The 21,163-nt window shown below is 35.5% G+C and overlaps 1 protein-coding gene across 1 annotated transcript in view; it reads left to right on the forward strand.

Moving 5' to 3' along the window:
• Positions 1–1,364: 1,364 nt before the first annotated feature.
• LOC132552085 (C-myc promoter-binding protein-like) overlaps positions 1,365–21,163 on the forward strand; it is a 57,760-nt gene continuing 37,961 nt past the window's right edge. Inside the window, exons 1-18 of the mRNA XM_060216225.1 lie at positions 1,365–1,381; positions 3,692–3,949; positions 4,540–4,838; positions 5,632–5,821; positions 7,533–7,589; positions 8,291–8,360; positions 8,478–8,647; positions 9,279–9,523; positions 9,653–9,719; positions 10,061–10,116; positions 10,902–11,046; positions 11,499–11,592; positions 11,929–12,010; positions 12,345–12,387; positions 13,298–13,438; positions 14,221–14,362; positions 15,010–15,155; positions 18,946–19,001. Coding sequence (XP_060072208.1) covers positions 4,543–4,838; positions 5,632–5,821; positions 7,533–7,589; positions 8,291–8,360; positions 8,478–8,647; positions 9,279–9,523; positions 9,653–9,719; positions 10,061–10,116; positions 10,902–11,046; positions 11,499–11,592; positions 11,929–12,010; positions 12,345–12,387; positions 13,298–13,438; positions 14,221–14,362; positions 15,010–15,155; positions 18,946–19,001 — 2,000 coding nt within the window. The 5' untranslated portion in view covers positions 1,365–1,381; positions 3,692–3,949; positions 4,540–4,542. The remainder of the gene's footprint in view (positions 1,382–3,691; positions 3,950–4,539; positions 4,839–5,631; positions 5,822–7,532; positions 7,590–8,290; positions 8,361–8,477; positions 8,648–9,278; positions 9,524–9,652; positions 9,720–10,060; positions 10,117–10,901; positions 11,047–11,498; positions 11,593–11,928; positions 12,011–12,344; positions 12,388–13,297; positions 13,439–14,220; positions 14,363–15,009; positions 15,156–18,945; positions 19,002–21,163) is intronic.

Here is a 21,163-nt window from a genome sequence, read left to right on the forward strand (position 1 = left end):
GGGATTGGGATATCGGTTGTGATTTATTAGGCGTAATGTCCTACAATTTTCACGCACAAATTCCCCCGACAACTATTAGTTAACAATGATATCGTACTCCTTATAAGAACCTACCGGGTCTCCAGTAGCCCCAGCTTTGCGATTTGTAATTCTCCGCCTTCCGGCTGTTGCCATTTTTCTTTTCTCCCGGCGCTCAGGATAACAAGGGCAGGTAACTCTAATTCGTTGTGCAAAATAAAGTTGATATGCAAGGCGATTGCCGTTGAGACAAAGGTGAACATTTCAGAAAAATCACAATATCATGGAACACTGTTATGACATGTAGTGAAACACTCAGGGTACACTTTTAAAACATTCCATTTCTTGGTCCAGTAGCCGAATATCCTGACAAAGTTCACTTGCTGACCTGTTTAAATGCAGACAAAATATCTGCCTGATGTTTGGGCTACGAACAAGAATTGGGTGCTTTTTATGTCAAAGCTCCGTCAAGATGGACACCAAGTAGTGAATAAAACACAGACAAAACACTGGAAGAGCAGACAGGAAAGGAAGTAAAATATCCGAGGAATATGAGCAAACTGATTAAGTTTTGGTCTTTTCAATGCCCTTTGCAGAAGTCAAGGAAAACACTCGATTTTGAAACGGTTCCACTTTAAGGCGCATTTCACGAACATTCATAATTTTTTGGTGTGTCCGCGCCGGTGTCATGCATGGGTTCGTCATATTTCTAAAGCTGTTTATTTCTGCAGTGTAATGTTTTCTTTTAAGAGTTTCAGACCATTTATTGAAGTTATTCCTTAACGTGAACTCCTTAGATAATGCGATTTGAAATATGAATATGAGAAATAGAGGACTTTAAAAAAATATCGATTACAATTAGTGATATTTCCTTTCAGAAAGTTATTTTTAATCGAACTGATAAGCGAGTTTTTTTCCCCTCATGCCAAATGATAGTAAACCTTGTGTTAAAGGAAATATTTCAGAGAGACACACAAACAACGACACATTTAAGCACACTTCATTACAACTGTCTGTTCATTGTGGGCATTTTAAAGTCACAAGCTTTCGAACGGGCTGATGAGGCAGGGAGGTGTCAACCGAGACAACTCCCTCCTGCCACCTGCCTGGATATTTCCGCATGACAGAGATAGAATATAGTTCTTGTTTATTTTGACGATCTGCATCTAAAGTAGGATACAAGATATGGTTTGATTTTAATATGTTATTTACACACTTAGTGTGTATAGAGCGTGATCTTGTTTATATTTTAGATTACCGTACATCGCAGTTGATATTTAAATGTCACTAACGGACTATTTGTGCGTAGGAATATTGATTCAATATGGCGGATATATGTTCATGACAAACCTTGTAAATATCCGTAAGTGTCTACCATGTCTGCTGTGCGTCTTCTCTTTGGTCGTCAGAGAACATGGGATGCATTCTTACAAAACATTGTTTTGAAGTGATGTCGTTAATGCCATGCTTTATTCAACAGAGGCGCTAACAGTAGACGCAATGTATGTTTTGTTGACATGCCGTGTAATATTCGTACACACATTTTTCATTGGCACAGTCTGGGATGAAAACACCACATGACCACGTATCTCCTGCTCGGTGATCTACGTGTCGCATTAGCGCATGGTACACTTAATGCACGTGGATACTAAACTTTTTATTTTATTAATTTTTCATTTTGTTATAAAAATGATGGTTTATAGCAGATTTCAGAAAATGAATATTTATATTTGGTTTGATTCTGACGCTGACAAAATAATTAATTGAATTCTCATTATCCAGGTCCATATCGGATTTAGTGTCGAACTATACACAATGTGTATCAATGAGGTTTCCTATCGATACCAGAAATGACAATCGTTCAATGACTCAGTTTTAGTGTGTTGTGAATGTCCAGCATCGCACATTATGATAAATTAAGCATTGATTTCTGTATAAGCAAGTGTTTCGTAACATCACAAATACTACAGGCCTAGTGGGCATGTATGGATTCTACAAGTAAATTTAACTGAAACATTTTTGAGTATAAAACCAACTTTTAAGATTAATGGAAACCACTAAGGGTGTTGGTGGGGTAATTTCTTTCTTCAAATATGATGCAGTTATTAAGTTCCATTTCAACAAAAAACTGTGTTTCACTTGTTTAAAATGCAATAATGGCCAAGAAAGGTTTTGTGGACTCATTTCAGATAATTCAAGAAATTTTGGCAATTACCAGTCATGTTTTCATTGAAAATTTCAACGAAAATGCTTGACAAAAAAGAAATTCACAGTAGCCAATACTGTAAAGTGTACTATACTCTCAACTTCTACGCTACCCAATCCCTCACAGACATTGTCTCTGAAGATGTGAAGACAACCACAACCCAGGTTCTTTGTCTCTAAGGAATCATCTCGCTCTGCTAACCCCTATCCCCTCCCTCTTTTTGGTACCCCCCTCCTCCCCACCCCATTTCAGATTTGAACATTTTGGTACCCCCCTCCTCCCCACCCCATTTCAGATTCGAACAGTTAACAAACTATATGTCACATACCAAAACTAAAATATGTTTCCATTTTATGTTAACATTTATTTAATTTTTTACAGTTATTGTTTATTTAGGGTGTTGCCAAAAAAATCAAATATCTAGTATTTCTTTTTCATTTAATGGTAACTTTAAACTCAATTTTTTAGGCAAATCTAAAACACCAATCCAAAGGTTTGTTGAGCCCCAATAGCAAGAGATGTAATGGGGTTTCGAAACTTGAATCAGTCCCATAGGAAAAGCATGAGTTTATGACTCACATTTCTTAGCCCCAAAGATCACTGTAACAACATATAATAAACATACATCAATCCCAGTTATTATTGTGCTGTAGTAGTGCTCATTAGAAAAATGGATAACTGAATATACCACTCGCTACTGAGACTACCTTATTAGTCATAGCATGTTGTCCAGAATCTATAGTGGGAAGGTACAATTTGATGAATTGATGAAGATGTATGAATGCTATGTGACAAAGGAATCTCCTTTACACCAGCTGTAATATATTTCAACCATTTTGGATAAATTAACCTTTTTAGACATGGGAAAACATATACAGATGTGCAGTTTTACACATTAAAGCTTAAATGTTCAAGTTATTAGTGGCCAGGAAAAAAACAAAAACATGTTGACGAATTAAATTATTGTGGTACTGTATATTATAGATATGTATTATATTTTCATAATAAGAATACACTGCTTTTGTTTATTTAATTGTATGATATATGTATTCCTAATTGATGAAAATTCATTGACATTAAGAAGTTGCCTGCAGTCTTTTACTTCCATTCCGAAGTCCACAAACCTTTTGTTTGAAAATTCAAACTGTGATGATGAGGACAGATGATGGAATTTTATTCAATGTGTATTCTCTTTTTTCATGAGTCATTATGGTAAATGACCCTTTGACCTTGTCTGACTCACATAGAATTTATCTTTGCTTTTACAACTGTCAAGCAAATATCTTTGTTTACATCTGATAACAAATATTATCAGTATCTATTATTCATATTGCAAGTCTAAATTTTGCTGTGTTGTTTGATATAATCTTTAAACTTCTTTTGTCAAATGCATTATCTTCATAAGGCATATACAGGACACCAACAGTTCTTTGCCAAGTAGATATATAATGAATCATTCATTTTCAGACAAAATCAAGAAATTCTAACTATGCTGTTGAAGACAAGAGGACACAATGGTTGAGCCACGTAGGACCAAAGTTTCTTCTATTGGCTGATGACTTGTGATGTAGTTGTTTCTACTGAGGATATTAAAATTAGCACAGGATGTGAGAAGTTAGCTCTGTCTAAAGCTTTAACAGATAAAACCAAAATAATTGTCTACTATTGGGGTTGAGCATGACTTACCTACCCTAGGATACACTGAACACTGGAGAAGAAGTACAAGTAAGCTTAAAAAATTGGTAACATTTATAATTAAGTTTATTGATATTGTAAACTCGGATGTTTATCACCAGATGCATTAATATGTATTTTTATAATTTGTCTGAAGATTTTTGTCTGATTTCAAAATACTCAATTTCATAGACAATTGAAGTATCAGATTTTCTCAATAGTTGTGTTTCTTGTTTATCGTGCTGGTATTTGCAGAGTGCATTGGTCATTTAGATATAAGATATAAACTTCATTTATTTATTTTACCCAAATTGTCAAATAAGCTATTTTAATTTATATTAATCACTCTTGATGGCTTGGATGTAAGTATGAGTGAGAGGTCTTACTGTGGAAGGAAACCAGAGAACTTGAAAACCCACATGGTCAGGCAGGTGACCCCCTCTCTTTTCACATCTGTTCAGGGAAATGAACCCCGGATGGCTAGATAAAATACAAGTGCATTACCACTACGCCACTGGACGACCTGGATGTCATTTAAGATGGTAGTAACTGTATGTAACTTAAGGCTTATGTGATGTCATTCAAATTAAAGTTTTAATCATATCATGAATGATGTTGTAAAATTCTTGTAATATTTACAGATAATGGACGAGCGTCGAGTTGCAGACTACTTCATCGTAGCTGGTTTACCGGAGAACCCGTTGCCCCTGGAGGAGTATGCAAATGAAGCGGTCATAAAACCAACCTACAAACAGGATCCTATCACAGACATCAGCGTTATCAACAAGACACTAGGAGAAAAAGTTCCTAAAGGATTTACCTGTCTCGAGAGAACAGTTGACGGGTTTCCTGCCGATCTCAACCATGGCAGTTTGCGATGTGCAGAAATGTATCTGTGTTTCCGCAGGAGTAGAGACAAAACACCTCTTACAGATGTAGGGTAAGATATTGGGGAAGAAGATTTTGTATAACACAGTCTCTCACAGATGTAGGGTGAGATATTTAGGGAGAAGAAGATTTGATATAACACAATTTGTTTTAAAAAATATATATTTTTTCATCTGCAATGTTCTATCGATCTCCCTTCATCCATACTTTTGAAGTTTAGATATCTTCTATTTCTGGTATTCTATCAGTGTAATATAGAAGAAAAAATCTTATAGGCCGTTTATCTACCCAAGATTTTAATCTTGCTCTTCCAAATATGCTGTCAATTTCATTTGAAAAGGTAACTGATTTCTGACATAATTCTAAACCAGATGTATGTATTTTAGTTTCATTTTCAGTAGGCCTACCACCATGGTCTTACAAGATCTAGTTTCCTACATGATTCATCAAATAGACATTTGAAATACCTTTCTGAACATTATATGATAATTGAAAAAATTTGTGAAAACTTTGATATGAAGCAACAGGGACTATTGTAGAGATAGCTTTTTATGATGAATTCTAGTGGTAAGTTTAAACTCTCTTTGTAAGTATGGATAAGAAAACAAGAGTGAAGATCATGCTTAAAGGCTTGAACAACTAATAAGCCAATATGATTTTTAAAATTTCATATTATATCAGTCTTGTAAATAGAGTATACTATACTTATTTCCCATGTGGAAAATCCCAAGGATTTATCTACTCTCAGATACCCATTAAAACATTGTTATAAAAATGTAGCACTTTTTTATCAGAAAGTATTGAAAGAATATTTTTGATGGTAACTAGTTTGTCTGATTCTTCAGTGTTCTGTATGAGGGGAAAGAGCGTCTAATGTCTGAATGCGAAGTGGTACATACAACACCATTTGGAAGCCCAGCCAATGTCAACAACAGTAGTAATGGTCGTACCTACATCACATATCGCAGGGCAAAGGAAACAGCTGCCAGTGACACTCTGGCTGTTGTGGATATCTGTGTTGTACTCACCAACAAGGTAAGTGGAAGATATCTGTGTTGTACTGACAAACTGGAAATGGTAGATATGTGTTGTACTGACACACTGGAAATGGTAGATATCTGTGTTGTACTGACACACTGGCAGTGATAGATATATGTGTTGTACTGACAAACTGGAAATGGTAGATATCTGTGTTGTACTGACAAACTGGAAATGGTAGATATCTGTGTTGTACTGACACACTAGCAGTGATAGATATCTGTGTTGTACTGACACACTGGCAGTGATAGATATCTATGTTGTACTGACACACTGGCAGTGATAGATATCTGTTGTACTGACACACTGGCAGTGATAGATATCTGTTGTACTGACACACTGGCAGTGATAGATATCTATGTTGTACTGACACACTGGCAGTGATAGATATCTGTATTGTACTGACACACTGGCAGTGATAGATATCTGTGTTGTACTGACACATTGGCAGTGATAGATATCTGTGTTGTACTGACACACTGGCAGTGATAGATATCTGTGTTGTACTGACACACTGGCAGTGATAGATATCTGTGTTGTACTGACACAGTGGCAGTGATAGATATCTGTGTTGTACTGACAAACTGGAAATGGTAGATATCTGTGTTGTACTGACAAACCGGAAATGGTAGATATCTGTGTTGTACTGACACATTGGCAGTGATAGATATCTGTGTTGTACTGACACACTGGCAGTGATAGATATCTGTGTTGTACTGACACACTGGCAGTGATAGATATCTGTGTTGTACTGACACAGTGGCAGTGATAGATATCTGTGTTGTACTGACAAACTGGAAATGGTAGATATCTGTGTTGTACTGACAAACCGGAAATGGTAGATATCTGTGTTGTACTGACACACTAGCAGTGATAGATATCTGTGTTGTACGGACATACTGGCAGTGATAGATATCTGTGTTGTACTGACACACAGGCTTTGGTAAATGAATGCCTATGAAGCTAGTCAAGGGATTTTTATATGCCTGTTGAAAGATGGGACATGTTATGTTTTCACGCGGGCAGGTAGCAGGCAGGAGAGCGGCGCATATAGGTCTCTGTTCGATAACTTGAATAATTTCTAACAGATTAATTTGAAACTTCACATAAAGGTTTATTACCATAAAAGCCAGGTCAAGTTTGATAACCAAAATTTGTCACCCATTATTTACAGAGTTAAGGCCCTTGGTACATTTGCAAAATAGTTTTCCCCTCAAATTTGTCAGTAATCCTTCCTACGAATCAAAAATATCCTTTGCTTCAAATTGTCTTAGCAGTTTTTGCACAATCTGTTAACTTGATGGAAATTCAGTAGCTAATCTTGGAAATAAATTTTACAACCTAGAAACCAAAATTTATCTGCCTGAAATTCATCCAGTTATGGCTGCTCAACTTAGGACAGGTGTATTTTGTAACGCTTGTGGAACTCTTGTTCTGAGTTACTGTCGAATCAAAAACAGTGCCATTCCATTTTGCTTTTCTTGGAAACTTTGTATTGCTGTTGTGATGAAGGATTTAATCATATTTTTTATTTTATTTAATTTTCTGAAAACAGTGTGTTAGTATAAGTTATACAGTTATCTGTATATCATTTAAGCATGTCACTCAAATCTGTGGACTCCAGACACAATGAAGTATATTTATAGTTATTGTCAAGCACAGTGTTTATTTCCATGTAGATATGTCAGATTTTACTTGTTATTTACAGGGAGAAAAACAACCTCATGCTTATCACAGAATCGAGAAGAATCTTAACAGAGGAATGGTTGGTACACATTGTTCTTTAGTTTGAAAAACATTAGTTTCCAATACATATCGATGAATCTTCTATTGATAGTGTATTGTTTATGTTCTTACCTCCTCCTTTCTTCATGGTCTTTTTGCCTAAATCACCTTGTTATTGGTTTTCTCTCTAGGCTGGGAGTTATGCTGGCTCAGTCATGTAAAATCTGTCATTTTTGAAAAGAACACACCTAAGTATTTACTTAACCCATGTATTTCTCTTACATTATAGAATCTGATATTTTCCAGATTTTTATACTTTTTGGAAACAGTTGTGTTGGTTTTGATAATTTCGTAACTTTTGTTAGACAAATAATGCTGTAAAATGGGATAAAAAATGTGAATTTCATCTGTTGATATGGAGACTTATGTATGAATATTAAAAACTAATTATCCCCAAACAAACATAAGGGATGGGGGGGGGGGGAGAACAGGGTATGTATACTGGAATCAAGTTGTCTATCCGTCTGAAAACACAGCAATTTACCAGCTACTGTTCCTAAACCGATTTCAACTATACTTCCTCGCTATAACCCTTATGCATCATAGATGTATGTAATCTATATCAGATTAAGTTACCTCCCCTTCTGGGAAAGTTATTTCCCTTTGAGAATTCTGTTGGCCCACACACAACAGTTTTAGTTATATTTGGAATTGATGAGTCTAAATATTTCTTTGTCATAGGTGGGATCTGATGTCTTCCTCTGTTACAAAAAGGCAATGACTAAGATGGATGTTCTGGCCTATCAGCCAGGTAAGATTAGACAGAACTGGTATCATTCTGTAAACTGCTGAAGAATTTGATAAAGATGCATCAAAAGATCAGATTTCTGTATATTGTAGTCACAAATTTATTTTTTGAAACTTGCAGCCTGTTTGGATCGGTACCCGAGAGAGGACTATTTGAGTTTCCCACTGCCAGAGTCAGTTCCTCTATTCTGTCTACCCATGGGGGCCTCCATAGAGTGTTGGTCTGCGAAAGCCCAACATCCTCTGCCAGTTTTCTCCACATTTGTACTGACAGGGTCAGCTGGTGAACAGGTATGCTAGTAAGAGTAAAGTACCTGACAAATGATAGCAAGTTTTTAGTGAAGTTAGGAAATATTTGGATCAGATGATAGCAAATATTTAACTAATGTCAAATTAAAAAAATACTGCAATCATATATAAGATATTAATTATCTGTCTTAACTTCAGTGTCAAATTACTCAGAAATCAGGAGTATTTATCCAAAATGTTAAGCGACAATTTCAGCAGAAAATTTTTATTAAATTTCTAAATTTTATCATACATGTAGCCTAATATCAGGCATGCCCATCCTGTCACTCTCAAATCCTTGTTATCAAGTGTTGATTCACATAATAATTGGAACATGATTTCCTGATTATTGAAGAGAAAAATAAAAAAAACATACAGTATCTGCTTATACCACACTAGAATGTAAATTTAGAATACCAACTTATACAACACTAGGGACAAATGTAAACTTTGAATATCAACCTATACAGCACTAGGGACAAATGTAAACTTTGAATGTCAACTTAATCTGCACTTGGGACAAATGTAAATTTATGATATCAGCTTATGCTTTACTAGGGACAAATGTTAACTTAGGATATCAACTTTTACGATACTAGGGACAAATGTGACTGGGATTGATTTTGTGTTTTAGCTTTATGGTGCTGCTGTAACATTCTATGAAGAATTTCCAGAAGAAAGACTCACAGATCTTCAAAAACGCCATCTTGGACTTAAGAACAAACACATTCGGGAACAGTACCGCATCCTGAAAACTGTACATGCTCACAAAAGTATCTGCTTGCTTTCCCATTGGCCCTTCTTTGATGCTTTCCGCAAGTTCCTGATATATCTGTACCGCATTTCCATCACGGGACCCCACTCTGTGCCCCTGGAGAGGTAACAATACTGTTGTTTGTAAATATCCAAAATTATTTCTGTTGAAGATGACTATTAACCAGTAAGAGCTTGTTTCTTGATTGAAAGTGTTATTGTTACTGGTCATACACAATTTCTTTCCTTTTACAGACATATTTCCCACTTCATGTATGATGTTCCGTACCCTTCTCCTCAGAGGCCTCGCATTCTGGTCCAGGCAAGTTTCCTAGATCCACACTCCTTTTTTCACAACCAATCAACAACTGTATCATTTCTCAGAATTGCAATAAATAATCTGAATGTCAGTAATGTTAGTTCATTTGAATTGGAAAGTTTATCTATTTTCTCACACAAGTTTGTCATAACCACTAAATTCAGTTGTGTATAGAAGATGTAATGTTTCGCTGTCCCTGTCATAATGTTGTTAAATGTTTCCTTATAGATACTTTAATGGTACGAACAGTCTGAATTTTTGCTTATACTCTGTAATAAGTAAGTCTTGCAGAGTTAATCGGATTAATCTGTTTGCCTTCTTGAATGAATTGTCCTTGGTTACAGCTGAATCACGAGGCCCTGTGTTTGTCTATGCCTGAGGATTCACCATTACCACAGACGTAAGTCAGTCTCCCAGTTCAATGATGATCAATTAGAAGCAAATAATTAATGCATGCATATTTCTTTTGTATTATAAGATCAGGATAATGTAAGTAATGGCCTGTAGACTTTTTTATTGCTACATCAACGATACACAACACTGGAGAAATACTTACAATTCCATAAGAGGTTTTCGTGTTATTCTCCCATTCTTCAAAACCGAGTTCATATACCAAGACAAAAAGATGAGGAAATTTCCTACCTTTTCATGGTTAAGTTTGTCATATTGATAAAATCGAGGCCATTTTCAGAACTGTTCTGTACTGATTTGTAAGACATTACCAGAACAGTAGTGTATTAACGCCTTCTGAACGTTTCCTACCATTTCTGACAGGGAAACAAATATTACTGAATACAAAACACTGAATCAGATGAATCTCTAAGCGTATTTCCCTACCTTTTCATGGCCTTCTGAACGTTTCCTACCATTTCTGACAGGAAAACAAATATTACTAAATATAGAACAGTGAATCAGATGAATCTGTAAATGTATATTTCAATTGATGTCCCTACTATATTTACATCATATGACTGTGATTTCTGTTAGTTTTATCAGGAACTCGCAGAAAAATAAAACAACAGACTTTGCAATTAGAATTAAAACAGCATCTGAAATGAATAGTGATTTTATTTCAAAAGTAAACTTTATATGTCAATGACATACTTATTGCATATACTTGGTGTTACGGAAGAAAATAAAAAAAAAATGCATGTGTGAACACAGGAACCTTTGTATCTGTTTTAGTGGTGCTTCGTATATTACTATGCTGAAGAACCTGGGACCTGAAAAATGTATGGACCTACTACTACATGTCTTGTTGGAGCAAAAGATCCTCTTCCATTCCTTACGGCCAGCAGTTCTCACCGCTGTGGCAGAGTCGGTGGCTAATGTAAGTGCTGTTGTTAGGGCTTTTCACCAAAAGGTAAAAAAAACTATTGGTTTTGTTATGTTTCTTATTATTATTATTATTCTAAATTTGTGGGTTCGTAATCTTTTAATCGGTGAGGGATAGACATGCAACCTATATAGTATGTTATGGAACTTGTTAATGCCGCATTTTTAAGTAGGTCAAATAATCCAGTATGGCCGCCATGACCCAATTACCAGAAATTCTAAAAACAGAAAGTTCGAACTTATTGTGATATATCTTGATAGACTTAAATCTGCACTCTAGAAAGACAACATTAAGAAGTACTTTCTGATAAAGACTGAAGTCAACTTATAGTAAAAGAGCTTTATTATCATAGAAATATTTGGTACGCTGGAGGTCTTTTTCAGTCTCTAGTTTAGAAAATATGGATTGTTATTTGAGCTTTTGTATTTCTGTTCATTGTTCAACAGATACTGTTTCCCCTACACTGGCAGTGTGCCTACATTCCTTTGTGTCCACTGGGACTCTCCTATGTCCTTAGTGCACCAGTTCCATTTATTGTCGGTAAGATAATCATTGATAAGTAGACCTTGTTGAAACTTCATGTGTTAAAACATCGTAATTTGCTACAGATATTCTTTTCTGAAATGAAACATATTAAACATTAAATGATAAACTCAAAAATTCCATTACAAGGGCTTACCTTCGTATTCAGGTCGTGTTACAGACCTAAAAATGTGGAAATCTTTAATCTCAATACATTTACAGGAATATAAAACATGTTTACTGTACCAACACCTTACTATTTAGATATTGGGGAAGTCTGGTAATAAACAAAACACACACGAATCTTTATAATTGATCAAACAGAAAATGATGATGGTTATTTAATGGCTGTAGGTGTGGACACTCGTTACTTTGACCTTTACGACCCGCCACCTGAGGTGATCTGTGTTGATCTAGACACAGTGGCGATATTTCTGTAAGTGTAAATTATTGAACCTGTAGTCAGATATTTTTGGAAATAATCTTGAAATATTTTGATTTCTGTATATTAACTACATTGAATGAAATCCTATGATTTGTGTATACATTTAACAAAACATATCACTACATAAAATTCTACGATTCTGAGACAATACCTGCTACAGAAAATATAGAGTATTGTGGTTTCAAATTGTGTTTGATGGTCTATATACAAGAGAAAATTTGAATTTAAATCTAAATTATGTTGTTAAAACCTGTCACCTGGACAGACTTGTGAAGTATTGATGTAAGAAACAAAATGTATAATACCATAATTGTATATGTTCCAGTCCTGATGACAAAAAGAACACTTCTCATAAACAGTTCCCCAAGGTCAGTAAAAACCCAGGAATCTTACCTATCTGTGCTGAAGTTAACTTATCTGTATAAAATCTGTACTACAATAAACTTACCTGGATAGTATCTGTGCTGAAATTAACATTCCTGGACAGTGGGGTTATCTGTGCTGAAATTAACATTCCTGGGCAGGGGGGTTATCTGTGCTGAAATAAACATTCCTGGGCAGCAGGGTTATCTGTGCTGAAATTAACATTCCTGGGCAGGGGGGTTATCTGTGCTGAAATTAACATTCCTGGGCAGGGGGGGGGGGTTAACTGTGCTGAAATTAACAATCCTGGGCAGGGGGGGATTATCTGTGCTGAAATTAACATTCCTGGGCAGGGGTGGGTTATCTGTGCTGAAATTAACATTCCTGGGCAGGGGGGGGGGGGGGGGGTTAACTGTGCTGAAATTAACAATCCTGGGCAGGGGGGGGATTATCTGTGCTGAAATTAACATTCCTGGGCAGGGGGGATTATCTGTGCTGAAATTAACATTCCTGGGCAGGGGGGGTTATCTGTGCTGAAAATAACATTCCTGGGCAGAGGGTGGGGGGGGGGGGTTTATCTGTGCTGAAAATAACATTCCTGGGGGTCTATCTGTGCTCATTTAGAATATAATGTAGAGGCTTTGTGTGCTGGAATTAACATTCCTGTAGGGGCTATGTGTGCTGAAATTCACTCGAGTGTAACATCTATTCTGGTGATGCTTTACATCTGAAACATTTAATATTTACTGTACTCATGCTTTTGGATGTTATCAGCATAGATACTTTAATCAGTTAAAGTAAACTATCATTTTCCAGTTGATAAATGTATGTATTGTACAGATTGACTTATATCTATGGAAGGAAGATAGAATATTGAAATTTCAGTCATGAGAAATTGACATGGACTGTTTACAGAAAGCTGTCCGAGTCTTACATAACACTCTGTACCGACTGTATGATGAGCTGTGTGCCCAGCGTTCACACACACACAACATAGATGAAATCTCACTTGAGATGGCACCCATTGATCATGACTTCAAACGCAAACGAAGGGAGGTAAATATGCGTCAGATTTAGGCAAACATATTGATACAATAATGATTACGTAAAACCAGGCAAATTTTAAGCACGAGTGTGTGAGGCAGTGCATATGTTATAGTGTGTTACAACTACAGTAAGTTTAAAAGTAGTTTCTATGAAGTGATCTTGCTTTGTAAATATCATGTGTTGTGTCTTGTGTCGGTGGATTCTGTAATAGATCATTCTGTGTGTTATAACTCCAGTAGTGTTTATGTTTCTGTGTGTTATAACTCCAGTAGTGTTTATGTTTCTGTGTGTTATAACTCCACTAGTGTTTATTATTTCTGTGTGTTATAACTCCAGTAGTGTTTATGTTTCTGTGTGTTATAACTCCAGTAGTCTTTATGTTTCTGTGTGTTATAACTCCAGTAGTGTTTATGTTTCTGTGTGTTATAACTCCAGTAGTGTTTATGTTTCTGTGTGTTATAACTCCAGTAGTGTTTATGTCTTGTGTGTTATAACTCCAGTAGTGTATATGTTTCTGTGTGTTATAACTCCAGTAGTGTTTATGAATATATCTTGTAGATATTATGTGTTGTGTCTTGTGTCAGTAGATTCTTTGATGGATATTTCTGTGTGTTATAACTCCAGTAGTCTTTATGCTTCCGTGTGTTATTACTGCAGTAATAGTAGTTTGTATAAAGAGATCTCACTGTATAGATATCCTGTGTTATATCTTCTCTAAGTTTGATAAGATGGAGAGAAATGTCAGTGTAAAAGGATCCATGACTGCTTGGTAAATGTACCAAATATTTCAGACGCTCATGGAACTACAGATTCAGGAAGCTTTTCTGCGTTTCATGGCCTGCCTCCTAAAGGGATACAAGCAATTCCTAAAACCTATCACCCGTGCTCCTACTCAAAGTACCACAGACACAACATCTCTTTTCGACATGCAAGGTTTGTGATTCATAGTTATGTACTTTGTGAATTCAGGTCTTACTTGTCAAGTAGTAGTCTAGCGGACCAAAGCTGTGAATTCAGGTCTTACTTGTCAAGTAGTAGTCTAGCGGACCAAAGCTGTGAATTCAGGTCTTACTTGTCAAGTAGTAGTCTAGCGGATCAAAGCTGTGAATTCAGGTCTTACCTGTCAAGTAGTACTCTAAGGGACCAAAGCATACACGAAACCTCACAGCAATTTTCCTTTTTATAGTCCCAAACTTTCAACTTGTAGATAAATTACAAGACAATAAGTTTTTCTCAATCTGTTTTGCAAAAAATGTGAATAGATCATTTGAGATAGAACTCTAGTCCTACAATGAAATAACCCCAAAACAAGGTTATCGTATGAACAATGGAGTAGCTATGGGCTGTTTGTGTATTTCATATTTAAATGCCCATTACATTAAGAAATTATTAAAATTTATAAAGACTGGTGGATTGAAATAATGTCCCTTAGGAAAAGTTTTGTTATATTTTTATGGTTGTGAAACAAGGGTTGCGTCATCTTTCTTCAAATTTCCTCATTCAAAGAAACTTTGCCATTATATTGTTTTGTAACAGTGTGAACATTGCAGTTCTTGAAAGCTACCTGCGTATATTTTCAGGGTTTTTAAAGAGTAGAGACAAAGCTAATATGAAGTTCTACAGTCAGCTTACTAAAACTCAGACTTTCATCCGATTCATTGAGGAGCGATCTTTCGTGTCAGACAAAGATGCTAGTCTTGCCTTCTTCGATGAATGTACAGAAAAGGTTTGTGTCAATTTTTATTATCAGGACTTTGTTTTATGATGCCAATCATGACTGAAGAAAAACAAGTTTTCTTCTGAAATTACACTGCTCTGTTATCAATAAATAACAATGTTAAGTATGATCTACTGATGTACGATATCAATGGTTTATGATGTTTACTATGATCAATTGACATACGATATCAATGGTTTATGATGTTTACTATGATCAATTGACATATGATATCAATGGTTTATGATGTTTACTATGATCAATTGACATATGATATCAATGGTTTATGATGTTTACTATGATCAATTGACATATGATATCAATGGTTTATGATGTTTACTATGATCAATTGACATATGATATCAATGGTTTATGATGTTTACTATGATCAATTGACATATGATCTCCATGGTTTATCATGTTTACTATGATCAATTGACATGATATCAATGGTTTATGATGTTTACTATGATCAATTGACATATGATATCAATGGTTTATGATGTTTACTATGATCAATTGACATATGATATCAATGGTTTATGATGTTTACTATGATCAATTGACATATGATATCAATGGTTTATGATGTTTACTATGATCAATTGACATATGATATCAATGGTTTATGATGTTTACTATGATCAATTGACATATGATATCCATGGATTATCATGTTTACTATGATCAATTGACATGATATCAATGGTTTATGATGTTTACTATGATCAATTGACATATGATATCAATGGTTTATGATGTTTACTATGATCAATTGACATATGATATCAATGGTTTATGATGTTTACTATGATCAATTGACATATGATATCAATGGTTTATGATGTTTACTATGATCAATTGACATGATATCAATGGTTTATGATGTTTACTATGATCAATTGACATATGATATCAATGGTTTATGATGTTTACTATGATCAATTGACATGATATCAATGGTTTATGATGTTTACTATGATCAATTGACATGATATCAATGGTTTATGATGTTTACTATGATCAATTGACATATGATATCAATGGTTTATGATGTTTACTATGATCAATTGACATATGATATCAATGGTTTATGATGTTTACTATGATCAATTGACATATGATATCAATGGTTTATGATGTTTACTATGATCAATTGACATATGATATCAATGGTTTATGATGTTTACTATGATCAATTGACATATGATATCAATGGTTTATGATGTTTACTATGATCAATTGACATATGATATCAATGGTTTATGATGTTTACTGTGATCAATTGACATGATATCAATGGTTTATCATGTTTACTGTGATCCACTTATCATTAATTTATTATGATGTTCAGGATCATCTGTTAATGTACAACATTGATGAATTACGTTGTTTAGTATGGTCTACTGACATCAGATATTAATGAACTACGTTGTTTAGTATGGTCTACTGATATTAGATATTAATGAATTACGTTGTTTAGTATGGTCTACTGACATCAGATATTAATGAACTACGTTGTTTAGTATGGTCTACTGATATTAGATATTAATGAACTACGTTGTTTAGTATGGTCTACCGATATCAGATATTAATGAACTACGTTGTTTAGTATGGTCTTCTGATATCAGATATTGATGAATTACGTTGTTTAGTATGCGTTGTTTAGTATGATCTACTGATATTAATGAATGGCTGTCTGTCTGTCTGTGTTGTTGTTGTTTTTTTGTCACATTTTTAGCCCACCATCTAATAGATGGTGGGTTATTCAAATGGCCCTGCGTCTGTGGTTCGTCGTCTGTCCAACGTCCGTCCGTAAACAATTCTTGTTACCGCTATTTCTGGAAAAGTACTGAATGGATCTTTCTCAAATTTCATATGCAGGTTCCCCTTGGTCCCTAGTTGTGCATTGTACCTTTTTTGAACTGATTAGCATTCAAGATGGCCGACAGGTGGCCATCTTGGATTTTGGAAGTAAAAGTTTGTTACCGCTATTTCTGGAAAAGTACTGGTTGGATCTTTCTCAAATTTCATATGCAGTTTCCCCTTGGTCCCTAGTTGTGCATTGTACCTTTTTTGGACTGATTCGAATTCAAGATGGCCGACAGGTGGCCATCTTGGATTTTGGAAGTAAAAGTTTGTTACCGCTATTTCTGAGAAAGTACTGGATGGATCTTCCTCAAATTTCATATGCAGTTTCCCCTTGGTCCCTAGTTGTGCATTGTACCTTTTTTGGACTGATTCGAATTCAAGATGGCCGACAGGCAGCCATCTTGGATTTTGGAAGTAAAAGATTGTTACTGCTATTTCTTGGAAAGTACTGGATGGATCTTTCTCAAATTTCATATGCAGTTTCCCCTTGGTCCCTTGTTGTGCATTGTACCTTTTTTGGACTGATTCGAATTCAAGATGGCCGACAGGTGGCCATCTTGGATTTTGGAAGTAAAAGTTTGTTACCGCTATTTCTGAGAAAGTACTGGATGGATCTTCCTCAAATTTCATATGCAGTTTCCCTTTGGTTCCAAGTTGTGCATTATACCTTTTTGGACTGATCCGAAATCAAGATGGCTGACATGCAGCCATCTTGGATTTTGAGAGTAAAATCTTGTTACTGCTATATCTGAGGAAGTACTGGATGGAATCTTCTGATATTTCATAGATATTGGTTTCCCTTGGTCCCAAATTGTGCATTGTACCTTTTTTGCACTGATTTGAAATCAAGGTGGCCCACAGGCAGCCATCTTGGATGTCGACAGTAATACAGCACAAGCATATTGTCCATTATCCACCTGTAACTGACTGCTATCTAATAATACTTTGGGATCTTTTTCAAATGATATTTGCTAATAGGTGCTTAATAAAAATATCTTGTGCCATCATTGAGTACATTCAATGAAGACCAGTTCATGAACATTTACAACACCTGTAACAAACAAAAAAAAAATAAACAAATCTTCAAGAACTGAAAACAGATCCTCAAATGGTGGGCGCCAAGATCCCTCTGGGATCTCTTGTATTTGTTTGGCGATACCCTCTCACAATTTCAACTGATATCTTTAAACTTGGACTTATTTATCCCCTGCAAGTTGTTGAGGGATATTCAATTGGGCTCCATCTCTAAATTGTTAGGGGATATTCAATTGGACTCCATCTCTCTATTTGTCCTTGCAGGGTCATTTTCCGCACTAGTGTTCTGAAACCATTCAAGATCATTACACAAAACTTTTGAATGGTTATTAAGCTAGTGCTGCTTTTTGCTATGGGGAAATTCTCCAGCAGGACGTTGGAGATAATATCAAACTCTATATTTTCTTTACTATGACATGTTAGGTTGTGAATTTGTGACATTTTCATTCTGGGAAGAGTTATTGTCCCTTGTTTTCATAATGCATGTTGTCTGTAATCTCTTCTCTGTGTTTACAACTGATTTATTTCAAACCTGGTAAGCTAAGCTAACTTGGCATTTTCTGGAACGGTTATTTGATTTGATTGAAAGTGTTACTAGCCCTTCTTGTTTTCCTGGTATTAGTTTTGTCCTGAGTTCTTAGTTTTCAATTTCTTTGTAACTTGTTTTCCCTCCCAATGTTTCTACATTACCACTTCCTTGTTTGAATTTTTTTGATACAAAAAATCATGAATATTTTTTTGGCATGGGACGGGCATATGTTGTTCTGCCTCAAGGTTTTATCCTAGATACAAACTTTAGCTGTTTAGACTTGATTTATTAATTCTTTAATAAGAACATTTTTGTGGAAAATGTCACTGACTGCAGCTGATATGAAACTTGTCTTCATTGTAGGTCGATGAAACTAAAGAAGAACCGAAACTCATAGAAGTTGATGATTCCCAAAACAGGTAACAATAATTCTTTGAGATTGACAATGTTTACCTGTGTGTCATTGACAATGTTTACCTGTGTGTTTCATTGACAATAATAACCTGTGTGTCATTGACAATGGTTACCTGAGTGTGTCATTGATAATGTTTACCTGTGTTTGTCATTGACATTGTTTACCTGTGTGTTTCATTGACAATGTTTACCTGTGTGTGTCATTGACAATGTTTACCTGTGTGTGTCATTCACAATGTTTACCTGTGTGTGTCATTCACAATGTTTACCTGTGTGTGTCATTCACAAAGTTTACCTGTGTCTGTGTGTGTCCAGGGCTAGCTCTGGGTCAAAATTCAGTTTCGCCAAACCAAATTTTTTTTGCTATAAGCGCGCGAACAGATTCCGGAACTTGCCCTCACCCTCACCCGACGAGCCCTTAATTCCCTCATATAATAATAACACATATGCTAATTATATAATTACATTATTTATTCACTGTTTTAACAACAATACATCAAACATAACACAGTATATGGTAAAAGAGTTTATAAACATGGAATTATTACAGGCCTTCTGCATCTCGACAGTTTGCTGTTGTGTTGCCAAAGCAGCAGAGTGAGAGTTCTCATCTGTAAAATTGAAAATAAAATTTAGAATAGAATTGGACGTTTGCAGAGAGATACAGGATTACATCGAACCTTATTTTACACCATCAAAGTATTATACTTATTACAGTAACTTCCTAAGTAATATATATCTTAAAAACACTTCAGAGATAATAAAGACATAATCGTTAAACTAAAAGATTGTGTTTCTAATTCATGTGCCAAGCAGGCTGTAATGAGTAACTATATTGTACCATCCTCTAGGCATTTCTGAATTACTTAATCTAAATTTACATAATTTTCTGTTCATAAATGATGAATAGTTGTATATACCTGATCCTTTCTCATGCTTAACCAAGCACTCTTTCTTACTGCAGCCATCAGTGAAACTATTTCTAACTAATGCCTTCATACATATGTCACAAAACATGAGCTTTCTTGAACTACTGCCCTTGTTAGTAACCTGATCAGGGCTGTCATTTTCCTTTTCAATAGATGGTGTCTTAAAACCAAATGATGACAATCTGGGTACTTTCCCATCCCTATCACTAAAGGGGAGTTTACGTTTTCCATTTCATCTAACGATCTATCTTAGTGAAGGGCCAAATCTGATGTGACCAAAATACGTACAAAAATATAAAACAAAATCGGCAACATAGTGTAAAAACAACAAAATTATATCTTGTGTTTCTTGCTATTTTAATAGTCGATCAAAAAGGTTAAGAAGCCTATTTCGGGCCCTTTCAAATGCACTAGTTTACTAAGTTATGTCTGCAGAAATCACAAACTCGTGCCCAATTAACGACATCGACACACCTAATGATCCACCTACCGTAAGCCAATTCCCGATAAAACAACATCTTTAATTCAGCTAACTTACCTTATTGTTCACGGCAGAGGCTATCTCGGATTGAGACAATGGAGACATCATTGGATAATTGGCGATTTTCATTACAGGCGGGTTGCTGTTTAGACAGGTAAATGTTGCTGTCAAAAACACAAAAAGAGTTCCGATAGCTGACCTTGCCCCAGCTGCGGAAGTCAGTCAACCGTGACCGTGTAGTACACAACGATGTCGGAGCAAAATTTACCTGTGTCACTTGTTACAAATAAGTTAAACGCCAGTGATTTTTCTCTATACAGTCATCGGTGACTGGAAATGTCTCTAATCGGCATTTTCGCCAATAGAAATTTGAAATTGCCAATCTCATTTCACTTTCGCCAATGGCGCCATTGGCGATCGCCAGCGCGAGCCCTGGTGTCATTCACAATGTTTACCTTTGTGTGTCATTGACAGTGTGTGTCATTGACAATGTTAATGTGTGTGTCATTGACAGTGTTTACCTGTATGTGTCATTGGCAATGTTTACCTGTGTGTTTCATTGACAATGTTTACCTGTGTGTGTCATTGACAATGTTTACCTGTGTGTGTCATTGACAATGTTTACCCATATGTGTCATTGACAATGTTTACCCGTATGTGTCATTGACAATGTTTACCGTGTGTGTCATTGACAATGTTTACCCGTGTGTGTCATTGATAATGTTTACCTGTGTTTGTCATTGACAATGTTTACCTG

The sequence above is a fragment of the Ylistrum balloti genome, unplaced genomic scaffold, assembly GCF_031769215.1.
Source record: "Ylistrum balloti isolate Yb309-2 unplaced genomic scaffold, AGI_CSIRO_Ybal_v1 Utg370236, whole genome shotgun sequence".
NCBI classification, from domain to species: domain Eukaryota; kingdom Metazoa; phylum Mollusca; class Bivalvia; order Pectinida; family Pectinidae; genus Ylistrum; species Ylistrum balloti.